The sequence below is a fragment of the Gorilla gorilla genome, chromosome 16, assembly GCF_029281585.2.
Source record: "Gorilla gorilla gorilla isolate KB3781 chromosome 16, NHGRI_mGorGor1-v2.1_pri, whole genome shotgun sequence".
NCBI classification, from domain to species: Eukaryota; Metazoa; Chordata; class Mammalia; order Primates; family Hominidae; genus Gorilla; species Gorilla gorilla.
Genome location: NC_073240.2, coordinates 77,273,719 through 77,288,878, shown reverse-complemented (window position 1 = coordinate 77,288,878; position 15,160 = coordinate 77,273,719). Strand labels below are relative to the sequence as shown.

Sequence of the window (15,160 nt, the reverse complement as noted above, 5' to 3'; positions counted from 1 at the left end):
TATCTCAAGAGAAAGCAGTTGATTATTAATCGCAGTGACAGCAGAGAGAAAGGACAAAGGTTATCACAAATGTGATTAGCAAGAAGACAAGAGATGTGAAGGATAGACAATAGAATTAAAATGTTGAATAACTGATCTTCTCAAATAAGGTAACAGGAGAAGTACAACAGGAAAAAAAAAAGCAAGAATAGAACACTTCTAAACTGAAGGAAGACATTCATTAGCCATATATGAAGGAATCAACTTTACTAGTGGGGTAGATATAAAGAGGCTGAGACTCAGGTCAGGCCTTGTTTCTAATATCACACAGTAACTTAGCCTGATAGGATGTGACCTTGACCAAACTATAGCAATAACAATTAGAGTGGAAGCAAGAAGGATTTAGGACTATTTTAGAGGTAGAATTAGCTTCTATCTACCTCAGCCTTGGGCCTTGTCTACCTGATGAATTCATTTAAAAATATGAAGATGCCACCTCTTTTGAGAAGCTAGCCCTGGCCCATTAAGCCAAAATTTGGCACTTCTGCTATATAGTAGTAATACTTTGAACATCCCTCTATTATAGAATTAATCATAGTAATGTAGAAATTATGTGTCAGCTACAATGTTAAGAGGTCCTTAAGGTTAGCATCAGCATCATACTTAGAAATAATTGAGTGGATGAATGCATGATTACAAATGGTTATCTTAAAATTTCTTGCATTACTGTGAGACGAATAATGACATTCATTTGGACTAGAATAGTGGGAGAAGGAGATTTCAGAAGAGATAATGAGGTTTTATTTGAACATACAAATATAGGGGTGCCTTGGGACCCCCAAGGGAAAATATTCATAAACTAGTACTTTAAGAAAGAAGTTCAGAAAAGAAGTAGGCCAGATGCCATGGCTCATGCCTATAATCCCAGCACTTTGGGAGGCTGAGGAGGGCAGCTCACTTGAGTCCAGGAGTTCACGACCAGACTAGGCAACAAGGCAAAACCCTGTCTCTACCAAAAAAAAAAAAAATTAGCCAGGCCTGATGGCATGCACCTGTAGTCTCAGCTACTCAGGAGGCTGAGGTGGGAGGACCCTTGAGTCCAGCAGTGAGCCATGATTGCATCACTATACTCCAGCCTGGGCAACAGAGTGAGACCCTGTCTCTAAAAGAAAAACAAAAGTAGGCCTTGAGATAGAATTGGGAATTATTATTAACATATCGAGGATAGTTGAAACCATGGAATTGCATGACTTTACTAAATTTAGTTCAGGGATAGAACCCTAATAAGCAACATTTTGGTTGGAATGTGAGAGTGGATAGGTAGACAAGGATGGACAAAGAAACAATAACTCATTTTAGTTTTTTTTTTAATAGATTCGGGGGTACATAATACATGGATATATTACCTAATGGTGAAGTTTGGGCTTGTAGTGAACCCATCACCCAAATAGTGAACATCGTATACACACACACACACACACACACACACATAATGTATATGTTTCTAAATATCCCTTTCTGTTTGTAAAGTCCAATGACAGAAAGCTGCAAAGGGACTCATTTTAAATTTCAAATGGCAAAGCAAATGGAGAGACCCATTTACTTATCATTTACAGCAGCATGTTTCTTTCCCAGGATGTGTATTCCAAGAAGACTAGGAAGTTTTCTGTATTAAAGCTTTTCATCCTGGGTGTGGTAATAGCCTCAACATTATAATTTCAACCTAACAGTTACAATGCAAAAGATATGTTGCTTTTGACCCCAGTGTTCATTAGAAAGTTCCATATTCTTCCCTCAAAACAATGAGATTGACAAAATGAATTTCTCTACACTGACCTTTTAGAGCCATTTAGTTTAAGCATCTTCTTAGCCAGTCATTTAAAGATTGTCCATGCAGTCAAGACATAGGCAATTTAGAAAAACATTAGACTGACTCATTAGTAGGCACCGTAGATGGCCCAGTAACCTATAGGAGACGATACTCAGAAAGGACCAACCACTCAACAAGTGGTTGTTTTAGTTTGCCTTGGCTTTACAATGCTTTTTATCTCTTTGCTCATTTTGTAGTCTTTCTTCCTTTCTGGCTGTTTCAAGGACGGTACTGGAAACCTAGCTAAGCCATTTTCATCTTGAGACTACATGGTTTTGAAGTTTTGTGTGATCACTTTAGACCTCAGTAAGGACCCAAAAAATGCCACAGAAAAGCAGTGAATTCAGTGCAAAGGACCCTCTTATCAGGAGTCAGAAAACCATAGAATGTTCCAGCCGTCTTGCTTGAGCTTGTGCGTTGCCTTCCTTGAGCATCAGTCTCCTTGTCTATCAAATGGGGATAGTCATACCAACCTCCACATAGTGAACTGGGTTTTCTCATACCTTGCTGGTGAGACTATAGATTTATTTAATGTTTCTTGAATATAATGTGGCTATGTATATCAAGAGCCCTAAAAATATGCATACCCTTTGACTCAGTAATTCCACTTGTGGAAAATAGTCTGAAATCTGGCAAGGTTTTCTACTCAAAATGTACGGCACAGCATGGTTTATAATAAGGAATATTGAAAACAACCAAAAAGTTGCAAAAACATTCCACTGGTAGAATATTATTCAATCATTAAAAATGATGTTTATGTATCCAGTCAGACCTCTAGAAACTAGATCATTTTACAGGAAATAAATAGTTCCAAAAAATGTTATGTGACACCACAGGGATATAATCAGCAAAATTCAACTTGTGGGAAAGCGTATAGGATAAACAACCAGGTTTCATCAACAAATACATACATTTTCAAAGGGGGTTTAAAAAGGTGGAGGGTAGCTAACAGATTAAAAAGAGACTTAAGTCATATTAACCAGTCACAATGTGTGGTTCTTGTTTGGATTCTAATTTAAAAAAAACTATTTAAAATATTAAGACATTTATGGTACATTTAGAAATTTGAACACCAGTTATTTGATGATATTAAGAAATGGTGATTTTTAGATGTGATGATGTTGTGGTTTTGTTTTTTTTAAGTGATTTTTTTTAGAGATAGAAATGGAAACATTTACAAATGAAATAATATGTCTTGGATTTGCTTAAACTTTATGCAGGATGGGTGTGGACAGATAGGATTGGCCATGGGTTGATGGTAGTCAGGGCTGTGTGATGAATGCATGGGTATTTGTTATCCTATTCTGTCAATAAAGTTTTTAAATATAATGCTTAACCAAGATGTTTTCATGACATAGAAGGGGCCTAAATAGTCATTGAATGAAATTTGGTATAATGTCAATCATGTGGAGAAAGAATCAAATAGAAAAACATGAAAGGAAAATTATCAAACTGTGATTGTCTTTAAAAGGTGAAATTATGGCCAACTTTTTCTACTGATTTTTCTGCTTTTCTTTACTATATAAATTTCTATAATGAGCCTATATTACCACTATAATCAGAAAAAAACAAGTTTTCACTCTGCTTAGAACTCTTTTAGAACCTTAGCTTGAAACAACGTAAGTAAAACAGAATAGTAAAATGGCTTGTGTACCTGGGAAGGTCAAGGTTTGAACTAGATGCCAAGGCTCTAAGTATAGTAATGCACTGCATAATGACTTTTTAGTCAACAACAGACCACATATACAATGGCGGTCCTGTAAGATTACAATACTATATTTTTACTGTACCCTTTCTATGGTTAGATACACAAATAATTACCATTGTGTTACAGTTGCCTGCATTGTTCCCTGCAGTAACATACTGTATATGTTTGTAGCCTGGGAACAATAGGCTATCCCATATAGCCTAGGTTAGGCTATACTATCTAAGTTTGTGTAAGTACACTCTATGATGTTTGCACAATGACAAAGTTGCCTAATGATGCAGTTCTCAGAATGCGTCCCCATATGCCATTACAGCTTTGTTTCTTTCTTTCAATTCTACTTATCTCTACTTGGCTTTATTCTCTAAGCAGATGTTCTCCATGTAACAAGTTGACTACCAGCACCCCCAGAGTTACACATTTTAGTTTAGATATCCCCAGTGGAAAGATATTTTTCCTATGGTCATATATTAATCCCACAGAAGATGTTGAGTGGTCCTCCCTAGGTCATATAGTCATCCTGGAACCAATCATTATGGCCAAGATGATGAGTACTTTGACTGTCCTGAAGCACATGCTCACTCCTGCATTAGCAAGCGGGTAGCATCTTTAACAATGCCCCCAGGACCATATGAAATAGGAGAGGAGAATGTGCTGGGCAGATAAAAACCAAAGCTTTTACAGTCTGCTCCCTAATGGTGTTCTTGGGATAATTCATTGGGATGATTAAGATAAAACACTTTCTTTTATTTTGTTTGCTAGTGTGTGTGTGTGTGTGTGTGTGTGTGTGGCATGTGTGTGTGTGTGTGTGTGTGTGTGTGTGTAGACAGGGTCTCACTCTGTTGCCCAGGCCAGTCTCAAACTTCTGGGCTCAAGCAAACCTCCTGCCTCAGCCTCCCAAAGTGCGGGGATTACAAGCGTAAGCTACCGTACCCAGTCAAAACACTTGATTTTTTTTTTCTTGAGATGGAGTCTCACTTTGTTGCCCAGGCTGGAGTGCAATGGCATGATCTTGGCTTACCGCAACTTCAACTTCCCGGGTTCAAGTGATTCTCCTGCCTCAGCCTCCTAAGTAACTGGGACTACAGGTTCCAGCCACCATGCCTGGCTAATTTTTGTATTTTTAGTAGAGACAGGGTTTCACCATATTGGCCAGGCTGGTCTCAAACTCCTGACCTCAAGTGATCCACCTGCCTCAGCCTCCTAAAGTCCTGGGATTACAGGTGTGATCCACCGTGTCTGGCTACAGACAAAACACTTTCTAAATTGAAAAGTTCTGTGCAAATGTAAAAGCCAGTTTTTAAAAGTCTAATTTTGTTAAATCAGATTGTAATAAGATTCTCAGTGTGTACATGTATCAGTCTATCAATTTCCTTTACTAGAAGAGGTCTGGTGGTCATCATTTCATACTTCCCAATTTTAAAACTGTAGGAGTGCTCAGTAGCCCAGGTAGATACATAGTCTAATGTAAAAGATGAAAGGAGGCACTATTTTGTACCTTCAACATAGTAAACTTGGAATGGCTCCAGACATGAATTATTCATCAGTTTATCCTTCCTTTTACAAAAACCTGTGTTGGTAAATGAATAGTGGTGGGGACTGTAGTGCACTTACACACCAAAACCTCAATTCCTTTGTGTATATCTCTGAAAGTTAACATGTTGATTTGAAGAACTGCTATATTTGCAGTCCTCCCCTTCTCATACATGTCAGTGCAGTAGCATTGAATTTCTAGGCCAAGGTTGATTTATCTACAAGGTCTTTTATAGTTTTAAAATATTCTTTTCAATGATTGCTGCTCTGTGGATTAATAAAAGAGTTACTGTCGTCAGTCCAGTTTACAAACAGCTCTAGAAAACTGTTTTTTGTACTGAAAAGATGGAAATGATTTCTTAAATGTTGTTGTCAACCCTCAGGACTGGTACTTTTCAGTAAAAGCAATTAGATTCTCACTGTTTGTTATGCTGTTAATGGTGATAGAGTCTTTAAAAATAGAGAACCTACAACTGGCTTTAGAAGTTTAAGTTGTAGCCAGGCATGGTGGCCCATGCCTGTAATTGTAGCACTTTAGGAGGCCGAGGCAGGAGGATCGCGTCAGGCCAGAAGTTCAAGAAGAGCCTGGGCAGTATAGCAAAACCCCATTTCTACAAAAAAAAAAAATTAACTGCACATGGTGGTACACGCATGTAGTCCCAACTACTTGCGAGAGGCAGGAGGCAGGAGGATCTCTTGAGCCCAGTAGGTTAGAGTTGTAGTGAGCTATGATCATGTCTCTGCACTCCAGCCAGGTGACAGAGTGAGACCCTGTCTCTAAAAAAGAAAAAAAAAAAAAAGTATAAGTTGTAACAAGAGTGTCTGAGTTGAATCATTGTACTGTATCTTCTAAATCCTTGCATTGGGGCTACCTAGTACTTTAAAAAGGAACAGTTTTTAAGAACATAAAGGTCATTATAAACCATTTCACTTGTTGTTAGACTCTTTAGACCAGTAAGAATGACTAGATAATCATTGTCATTCAGTTTTTTCTTGAAAAATAATATTCAAATAACCAAAAGAAAGAAGAGAGAAAAAAATACTTACAGAAAGAGCTGATTATTCAGGAGTAAATCTAAGGAAATTGTTACTTGAGATGCTTTACTCAAACTTGTGTTGTGTCTGCTTGTTTGAGGGGTCCAAGCCTGTGTATGGTAACATTTATCATTGAAGGTGAAGATGTTGCTGGCCTATTCAGATTGATAACATGCATTTCTCCCCCATATCTAGCTACGTGGTGAACATGGGTCTGATTGACAAACTGTGTGCCTGCTTCCTCTCGGTGCAAGGCCCAGTGGATGAGAATCCCAAGATGGCCATATTTCTGCAGCATGCCGCAGGACTCTTACATGCAATGTGTACACTGTGCTTTGCTGTCACTGGAAGGTAAGGCATCTACTTGATCTCAATCTTGACTCAACTTTTGGAACATCTCTTGAATTTTGCCCATTCTAGGGTCATTTCATAGGAATTCAAGTGGTCATCTTGGCCATCTTTCCTCTTTGTTCTTTCCCCATCATTGGCTTTCTATATTGAGATGTATATTAATTTCTCATTTTTCTGGGCCACACACTCTCACCAGAGTCTTTTTTTCTTGTTGGTGTCATAAATTTGACTATCATTGCTAGAAGAGACCTAAGAGGTCATCCAGTCCCTCTTCCACTGAGATCCAGAGGAGTCCAGTGATTCTCCTTCAGTCATTGAAGGAAACAAAGCCTAGACCAGACCAAGCCAAGCCGTCAGCCCTACACAGTACAGCCTGAAAGTGCTCATTACCGTCATTCATGTGCTTTCAGTTATAGGCTGCTAGGTTTATTTTCCCTCTGTCCCTTCTTCCAGAGTACTTCCATGAATAAGGGAAGGGAGCCATCTAAAACAATAGGTCCCTGAAGTCACACATGACCCATGGGCATAGTGAAAGCCAGTGTGCCAGGGACTACTACTGGCCTGGTTGGCTGTTTAGACTACCCTACCCCATCCTACCCCATCCCACCCTGCGGACTGTCCTCAAAAACAATAATTCTCTAGGAAGGACACAAGTAACCCTCTGGGTCTTCTTATCTTCTCCCCAACCCATCCCTCACCAAGTAAGAATCGTTGATAATAGTGCCTCTGTTTTTCTGATAGGAATATGACATATCCCTTAGGCATATTGAGGATGTTCAATCAAATAATTTTCTTATAATTAATTCTAAACAGCACATATGTATTACCTATTTTTTAATTATGTGTTTTGTATTTTTAGGAATTTGTCCAGTCTAAGCTTCTAAAGTCTAGCTTCTTAAGGAAATATTATCCATCTATATTCAGTGTTCACAGAATACCAGTGACTATATTCAGAACATTTTAAGAGGGGGAAACTATATTCTAAAATGAACATCCTCAACATTTTTTAGTTCATTATACATAGGACCCCTAAGCCCACCTATCCTTCCTTACTCTTACCCAGTCCCTCACCATCAGTCACATTCTAATAAAATTAAGACTGTCTAGAGAAGTCAGGGAAGCCAAGCATGCCTGTATTCAGTGTTCCAAGTTAGTCTCTTCCCATCAAGAAATGTAGACCAAGCCTACCTTCAGTGAGAGCTCAGGAAGTGACTTTTTGTGGGTCTGTGACCTACATAGGATCAGGTAGTACCATACTACGCAGAGGTTGGCATACCAAACACTGTCCATCTGGAACAGTGGCACCTGCCAGCTTGGAGGCCACCATGCTGCCCAGCTAGTTCCTGTGCAATGGCCAGGCCCCTCCATGGAGGTGTCCTCTCAGGCAGGAGACCTGTGCTGACCCTGTCTCTTTTTGAACACAGTTTCCCTGTGTTCATTACATTACAAACCTGCCAGCATCTCAAGTCTGTGTCACCTGTATTTTCTCGAATCCAGATCAATATCACAAATATAAGCATTTCCATATGTGATTGTTGTACAGTCTGTGGGCTTCAGCTGTCACTTACATGCAGATTCAGTCACTTGAAATCTATGGAATTTAAAAGAAACCTAAGGGTCATTCACCGTCACTTGTTTTTTGTAGGAAAAACAACTGAGCCAAACTGACTTGAATCAGGTCCTGAGATTTCTAGCTTGATACTCCTTCTGCTTGACTTTATATTATTCAGGATGTAGAAGCATATATTTCATTTCTTTGAAAATTTTCTCAATTACATATGGAACATGGAAATAGGATCTTCTCTTTAATGCACACACAGTCATGCTCTTGTCCTGAAGACACTGAGCATCTGTCCTGTGCCAAACACCAAGTTAGGTAGGTACTAAAGATACTGCCCTCAGGGAGCCAAGAGTCTAGTGTGGGGTCAGACTTATAAAGTAATAGTTATAGCAGAAGAGAATTTGCACAGAAAAGGAAGTAAGGCACTTACAGAGGAGGTCAAAAAAGGCTTCCATAGGCAGAATCCAAGACAAGTGGAAGGAAAAAAATCAGTTGAGAAAAAGGGCATGATATGTACATTATGTGGTATACCAGATGTTATTGGTGCCTTTGGTTCACGTGGAGGTTATCTGCCAATGGCTTTCTGTATTTCTCTGCCTCAGGACGTTCTCTGGACAAGGAGCTATTTGCTAGAGTGCAGAGGAGTTTAACACCTCCAGTAGTGGCGTTAATAAATTGGTAGATAATACAAACAATAAATTGGTAGATAATACCCCCGCTTCCCTAATGTTCAGTAGTACAATTCTGAGTATATTCTGTACAGTTCTCACAGGATCCTCAGCCCTAACCTGTTTTTTGTTTGTTTGTTTGTTTTGTTTTGTTTTTGAGACCGAATCTTACTCACTCTGTCGCCCAGACTGGAGTACAGAGGCACTATCTCAGCTCACTGCAACCTCTGCCTTCCATGTTCAAGCGATTCTCCTGCCTCAGCCAGCTGAGTAGCTTGGATTACAGGCACAGGCCACCACTCCTGGCTAATTTTTGTATTTTTAGTAGAGATGGGGTTTCACCATGTTGGCCAATCTGGTCTCGAACTCCTGACCTCAAGTGCTCCACTCACCTCAGCCTCCCAAAGTGCTGGGCGCGCCTGGCCCGTAACCTGTTCTTTAACACATCCTTGATTGAGTTTTCTCCCTTCCCTGTTTCTCTTCTCTACATCCTCACAAATAATTTATTTGCACCCATATTATTTTTTCAGGGTCTGCTTTTAGGGCAGCCCAAACGAAGAGATATGGACATACAAGAGTTAGCATCATGTTTAGTTTGATGTAGCTGTGCAATTGGGTAAATGTGGAGAGCAGCAGGAGATGAGGTATTAAATGAGCTCCATAAATGTTAGTTCTTGGGAGGTGCAAAGGGCTACAAGAGCTAGACTAGAGCTGTCAAAGGCTGCTAAAGTTGCTTGAGAGGGAGGACAGGATCAAATTTCTGTTACAGAATGATCACTCCTAAGAAGCACAGAGATGACTGGAATGGCAGAAGCCTAGAGGCAGAAGGATTAGTAAAGAAGCTCTTGCATAATCCAACTGAGACATATTGAGGGCCAGTAAGGTCAGTGAAAATAGAGATGAGCAAATACATTACGAGGGAGTAGAACAAATGTAGGGGAGATGGCATAGGGTTTCATGATGTGGGGGGTGAAAGGAAGGGAAGCATCTAGAATGACTCCCAGGTTTCTGACTATAAAATTTTGAATGGTAGATAGCACAGTCTTCAAATTAGGAAATATAAACAGTTATTCATAGTGGAAATATGAGTTTGGTCCTAGACATGCCTAAGGGTTATTATATATGATATAAGATTATCATATACATATACATATCATATACATATACATATATGTGTAAACTTTGGTCTACTTGGATAATCTTCAGGCATGCCTAGGACCAAACTTATATTTCCACTAAGAAAAACTGCTTATATTCTCAAACTTGGAAACTATACTTTCTACCACTCAAAATTTTATGTTTATTATATATTTATACATCTGATAAATTACATGTTTACACATCTGATACATTTTATTTAAAATTTTTAATTACTATATAATTTATTTTATTATGTATATGAAATATAATTCCTTCTGTGTACACCTGGATTTTAAACAGTGATTTACTCTTGATGGTTTTTAAGAATTCTTAATCTATTTATCTCCATTATAATTTCCTTCTCTAACCTCAATTGCTTAGCAAACTTCTGTTAGTAGGACTTACTACAAAAACAGATTATTCTAGAAAGAAGGTCCAGGTGGTTTCCTGGCTTAATTTACCTAGGAAATTATTTGCAGTATCAGTGTAAGCTACTTCTCTGAAAGAGCTGAGAAAAATGACCCCTTATTGTTGTTCTTCCTCTCATCCTTCAGTCTCCCAACATTTCCTGAACACCACCAGACCACAGGAATACAGGGAGTTTTTCCTACCTCCTCAGATTCATTTACTTCTGATATTTACAGATTGTTTTCTCCTGCTTATTTCTTCATGAAAATTATATTTCTAAGCTATAAATGACAGTGACAAGCATTTTGTTGCATGCATTAAATAGAGTTTCTGCTATAGGTCATAGCCATGTCTAAGAGGAAAGGTAGTGTGGTTTTTGCTTTATTGGAGTAATTCACATAATGTCTATTTTGGCTACCAGAAGCTAGCCAGAACCAGAGTCAAGGAAGGCTTTGTCCTCCTAGCCCTTTTGTGACAGGAATGAAAGAGGAAGAGGAGCTAGAGAGGGCTTCAAAAATTGCCTCTTGTGATGGCAGAGCCTGAGATAATTAAGGGGACTAATTGATATCTCCAGGCTTTGAGTAAACACTGCAGTCTGCTGGTGGCCCAGCCTTTGTGATGGTGATTACCGCTAGTCTGCCTTTGCGCTACTCTCCTATTGTGCCCTTAATCTTCTAATTTTTACCTAGGTTTTCTTTTCTTTTCTTTTCTCTTTTTTTTTTTTTTTTTTTTTTTGAGACGGAGTCTCGCTCTGTCGCCCAGGCTGGAGTGCAGTGGCGCCATCTCGGCTCACTGTAACCTCTGCTTCCTGGGTTCAAGTTATTCTCCTGCCTCAGCCTCCCGAATAGCTGGGATTACAGGTGCTTGCCACCATGCCTGGCTAATTTTTGTATTTTTAGTAGAGACGGAGTTTCACCATGTTGGCCAGGCTGGTCTCAAACTCCTGACCTCAGATGATCCACCCACCTCAGCCTCCCAAAGTGTTAGGATTATAGGCCTGAGCCACCTTACTCAGCCAAATTTTTACCTAGGTTTTCTGAAACACGATTTGGATGTCAGAATTTGTGTTGTTAGTCTTTGTTTCAACTTGGGATAGAAAAGCAATAGCTGACGACTTGTACCAGGCTTAGTTTTGAACAATGAACTTGCATTTCTTTAAGTAAAAATTGAAATCGTGATCCTCTGATGAAAGGATTGATTTTATGCCAGAATTGCTTCAGAATTTTAATATTGTTAACAAATGATTCTTAATCACTTCAGCAAAATTCAGTAGTCTGTAATGGGACTCTCAGAAATGCCTATTTCTGGCCAGGTGTGGTGCCTCAGGTAATCCCAGCACTTTGGGAGGCCGAGGCAGGTGGATCACCTGAGGTCAGAAGTTCAAGACCAGACTGGCCAACATGGTGAAACCCCATCTCTACTAAAAATACAAAAATTAGCTGAGAGTGGTGGCAGGCACCTGTAATCCCAGCTATTTGGGAGGCTGAGGCAGGAGAATTGCTTGAACCCAGGAGGCGGAGGTTGCAGCGAGCCGAGATGGCACCACTGCACTCCAGCCTGGGTGACAGTGCGAGACTCCATCTCAAAAAAAATGAAATGCCTATTTCTTTGGCCTTTACTGTTAACAGTTTTCTATTCTTGGTCCTACAAGTAAAGAGAAAACAATGGTTTTCAAATCTCAGGGCAGGAGCTCAATTGCTGTAATTGGTTGAGGCTCATTGGGTCCCCCTTAAGGTGCTGACTCCTTAGCAGAACTAATAGGATCAGCATAATAATGAGTGATTACAAATTGAAACCAACATGGGCTGTTAACTTAATCAGTAATCATTTACAGTATTCCTAACTGTGCTAGGCACTATGGCAACAAAGCCAGGAAGCAGTGGACCCACAGTAAAAGAGTTTGCAATCCTTACAACTACACTGAAGAGAGGAACTTATAAAACCTGGATAATTCTGATTGGTTGGAAAAGACTTGTGAATTCAAGAATATTTGTATACAAAAACAAGTTTGATGTTATATATATTTGTGTTTTTCATTTTCACATCCATAGATGACAATAACAAAATGTGTTCTAGCCAAAGTTCTGGAAACCTGTGTCATGAAAAGATAAGAATGATTTGTGATTTAGTCCATTTATTATGTGGCTATAAATGAGTGCTTTTCAAGTGTTTAAGGGTGCTTGAAAACCATTTGTTCAAGCAAAGGTAAATGTTAACTCTGCCCGCCTGCCTATTCATTCATTGAACAAATATTTATGTAGCACTTGCTCTGTGCCAGGCCCTGTGCTAGGATTGGGAGAAAGCAGTAATGGCTAAGACATCAATTTTGTCTAAGGACTCTGTAAGCTTGTAGGGGGAAAAAGATGCCTATACAACTATCTACAGTACAAGACAGAGAGTGATCAAGAGGATAGAAGATAACAAAAGCACTTAACATGCTGCCTGGTACATAGTAAATGCTTCATAAATGTTGGCCACTATTATCACCATTGTCATTGATGGAGTTCAGAGGAGGGAGAAATGACGGTTACTTGTCTGTGGGGATTAGCTGTTTTTTAGAGCAGCTAAAATTTAACATGGCCCTTGAAAGATGGAAAAGATTAGAACATGTAGAGTTGAGAAAAAGGTGGACCAAGAAAATAGCATAAGCAAAGACATAAAGGAGAAAAATACAAAGAATAGAGTACCTTAACTGAACTTTGAGATATATATGGTGGTATTTTAATGCTTGCAGATCCTTATGAGGCTCAAATGAGATCGTAAATATAAAAAGACTTTGTGAACTACATAAAATAATTTGCTGAGATGTGGTAACGGCAATAGTGTCATTAAAACCTTTTTACTAGAGGAAATGGATAAGTTTTGAGACACATGCAACCTACCAAGATTGAAACATGAAGAAATCCAAAACCAAAACAGACCATTAGCAAGTGATGAGATTGAAGCTATAATAAAAGTCTCCCGACCGGGCGCGGTGGCTCACACCTGTAATCCCAGCACTTTGGGAGGCCAAGGCGGGCGGATCACCTGAGGTCAGGAGTTCAAGACCAGCCTCAACATGTAGAAACCCCATCTCTACTAAAAATACAAAATTATCTGGGCGTGGTGGTGCATGCCTATAATCCCAGCTACTGGGGAGGCTGAGGCGGGAGAATTGCTTGAACCTGGGAGGTGGAGGTTGCGGTGAGCCAAGATCACGCCACTGCACTCCAGCCTGGGCAACAAGAGTGAAACTCCGTCTCAAAAAAAAAAAAAAAAAAGTCTCCCAATAAAGAAAATCCCAGGACCAGAGGGCTTCACTGATGAATTCTACCAAACATTTAAAGAACAACTAATACTAATCCTACTCAAACTATTCCAAAAAATAGAGGAGGAGGGAATGCTTCCAAACTCTTTCTACAAGGCCAGTATTTATTACTCTGATGTCAAAATCAGAGAAACATGGAAAAAAGAAAACTAAAGACCAGTATCCCTGATGAATATTAATGCAGAAATCCTCAACAAAATACTAGCAAACCAAATTCAGCAAAAAAGATCATTCATTATGATCAAGTGGGATTTATCCCAGGAATGTCAGGATGGTTCATCATATGCAAATTAGTCAGTGTGATACATCATTATCGACAGAATGAAGGACAAAAACTAAATGATCATTTCAGGACATGCTGAAAAAGCATTTGATGAAATTCAACATCGCTTCATGATTTAAAAAAAAAAAAAAACTCTCAAAAAATTGGGTTGAGAAGAAACATACCTCAACAGAATAAAAGCCATGTATGACAGACCCACAACTAGTATCATACTGAATGAGGAAAAATGGAAAGCCTTTCCTCTAAGATCTGGAACACAACAAGGATGCCCACTTTCACCACTGTTACTCAACATCATACTAGAAATCCTAGCTAGAGCAATCAGACAGAAGAAAGAAAAGGCATCCGAATCAGAAAGGAAGAAGTCAAATTATCCTTTTTTACAGATGATATGATCTTATATTTGGAAAAACCTAAAGACTCTATCAAAAAGCTATTAGAACCGATAAACCAATTCAGTAAAGTTGCAGGATACAAAATCAATGTCCAGAAATCAGTAGCATTTCTATATGCCAACAACAAACAGTCTTGAAATCAAAAAAAGTAATCCCATTTACAAGAGCCACAAATAAAGTTAAATATGTAGAAATTAACCAAAGAAGTGAAAGATTTCTACAATGAAAACTATAAAACATTGATGAAAGAAATTAAAGAAGACATAATAAATAGAAAACTGTTTCATGTTCATGGATTGGAAGCAGCAATATTGTTAAAAATGTCCATACTACCCTAAGCAATCGTCAGAGTCCATGAAATCCTTATCAAAACATTGATGACATTCTTCACAGAAGTAGAAAAAACAATCCTAAAATGTATATAGAATCACAAAAGACCCAGAATAGCCAAAGCTATCCTAAGGGAAAAGAACAAAACTGGAAGAATCACATTACTTGACTTTATAATACAAAGCTGTAATAATCAAAACAGCATGGTACTGGCATAAAAACAGACACATGGACCAATGGAGCAGAATAGAGAACCCAGAAACAAATTCATCTACAGTGAACTCATTTTTGACAAAGGTGCCAAGAGCATAAATTAGGGAAGAGTCTCTTCAATAAATGATGCTGGGAAAACTGGATATCCATATGCAGAAGAATGAAACTAGACCCCTGTCTCTCACCATATACAGAAATCGAAATGGATTAAAGACTTTAAGACCTCAAAACTATGAAACTACTACAAGAAAACATTGGGGAAACTCTTAAGGACATTGGACTGGGCAAAAATTTCTTGAATAGTACCCTGCAAGCACAGGCAACCGAAGCAAAAATGGATATTTGGGATCACATCAAGTTAAGCTCCTGCACAGCAAAGGAA

General features: G+C 38.9%; 1 protein-coding gene across 13 annotated transcripts in view; it reads left to right on the top strand.

The window, feature by feature from the left end:
• The window catches only part of SCAPER (S-phase cyclin A associated protein in the ER), a 556,007-nt gene that overhangs the window by 496,452 nt on the left and 44,395 nt on the right, over window positions 1-15,160 (top strand). For 12 of the 13 annotated variants that reach the window (XM_063699056.1, XM_063699058.1, XM_063699055.1 and 9 more), the window contains one exon: window positions 6,318-6,473. The exons of the other annotated variant lie outside the window; for it this stretch is intronic. In XM_063699056.1, the coding sequence (XP_063555126.1) occupies window positions 6,318-6,473 (156 nt within the window). The remainder of the gene's footprint in view (window positions 1-6,317; window positions 6,474-15,160) is intronic. 13 annotated transcript variants of the gene reach the window in all.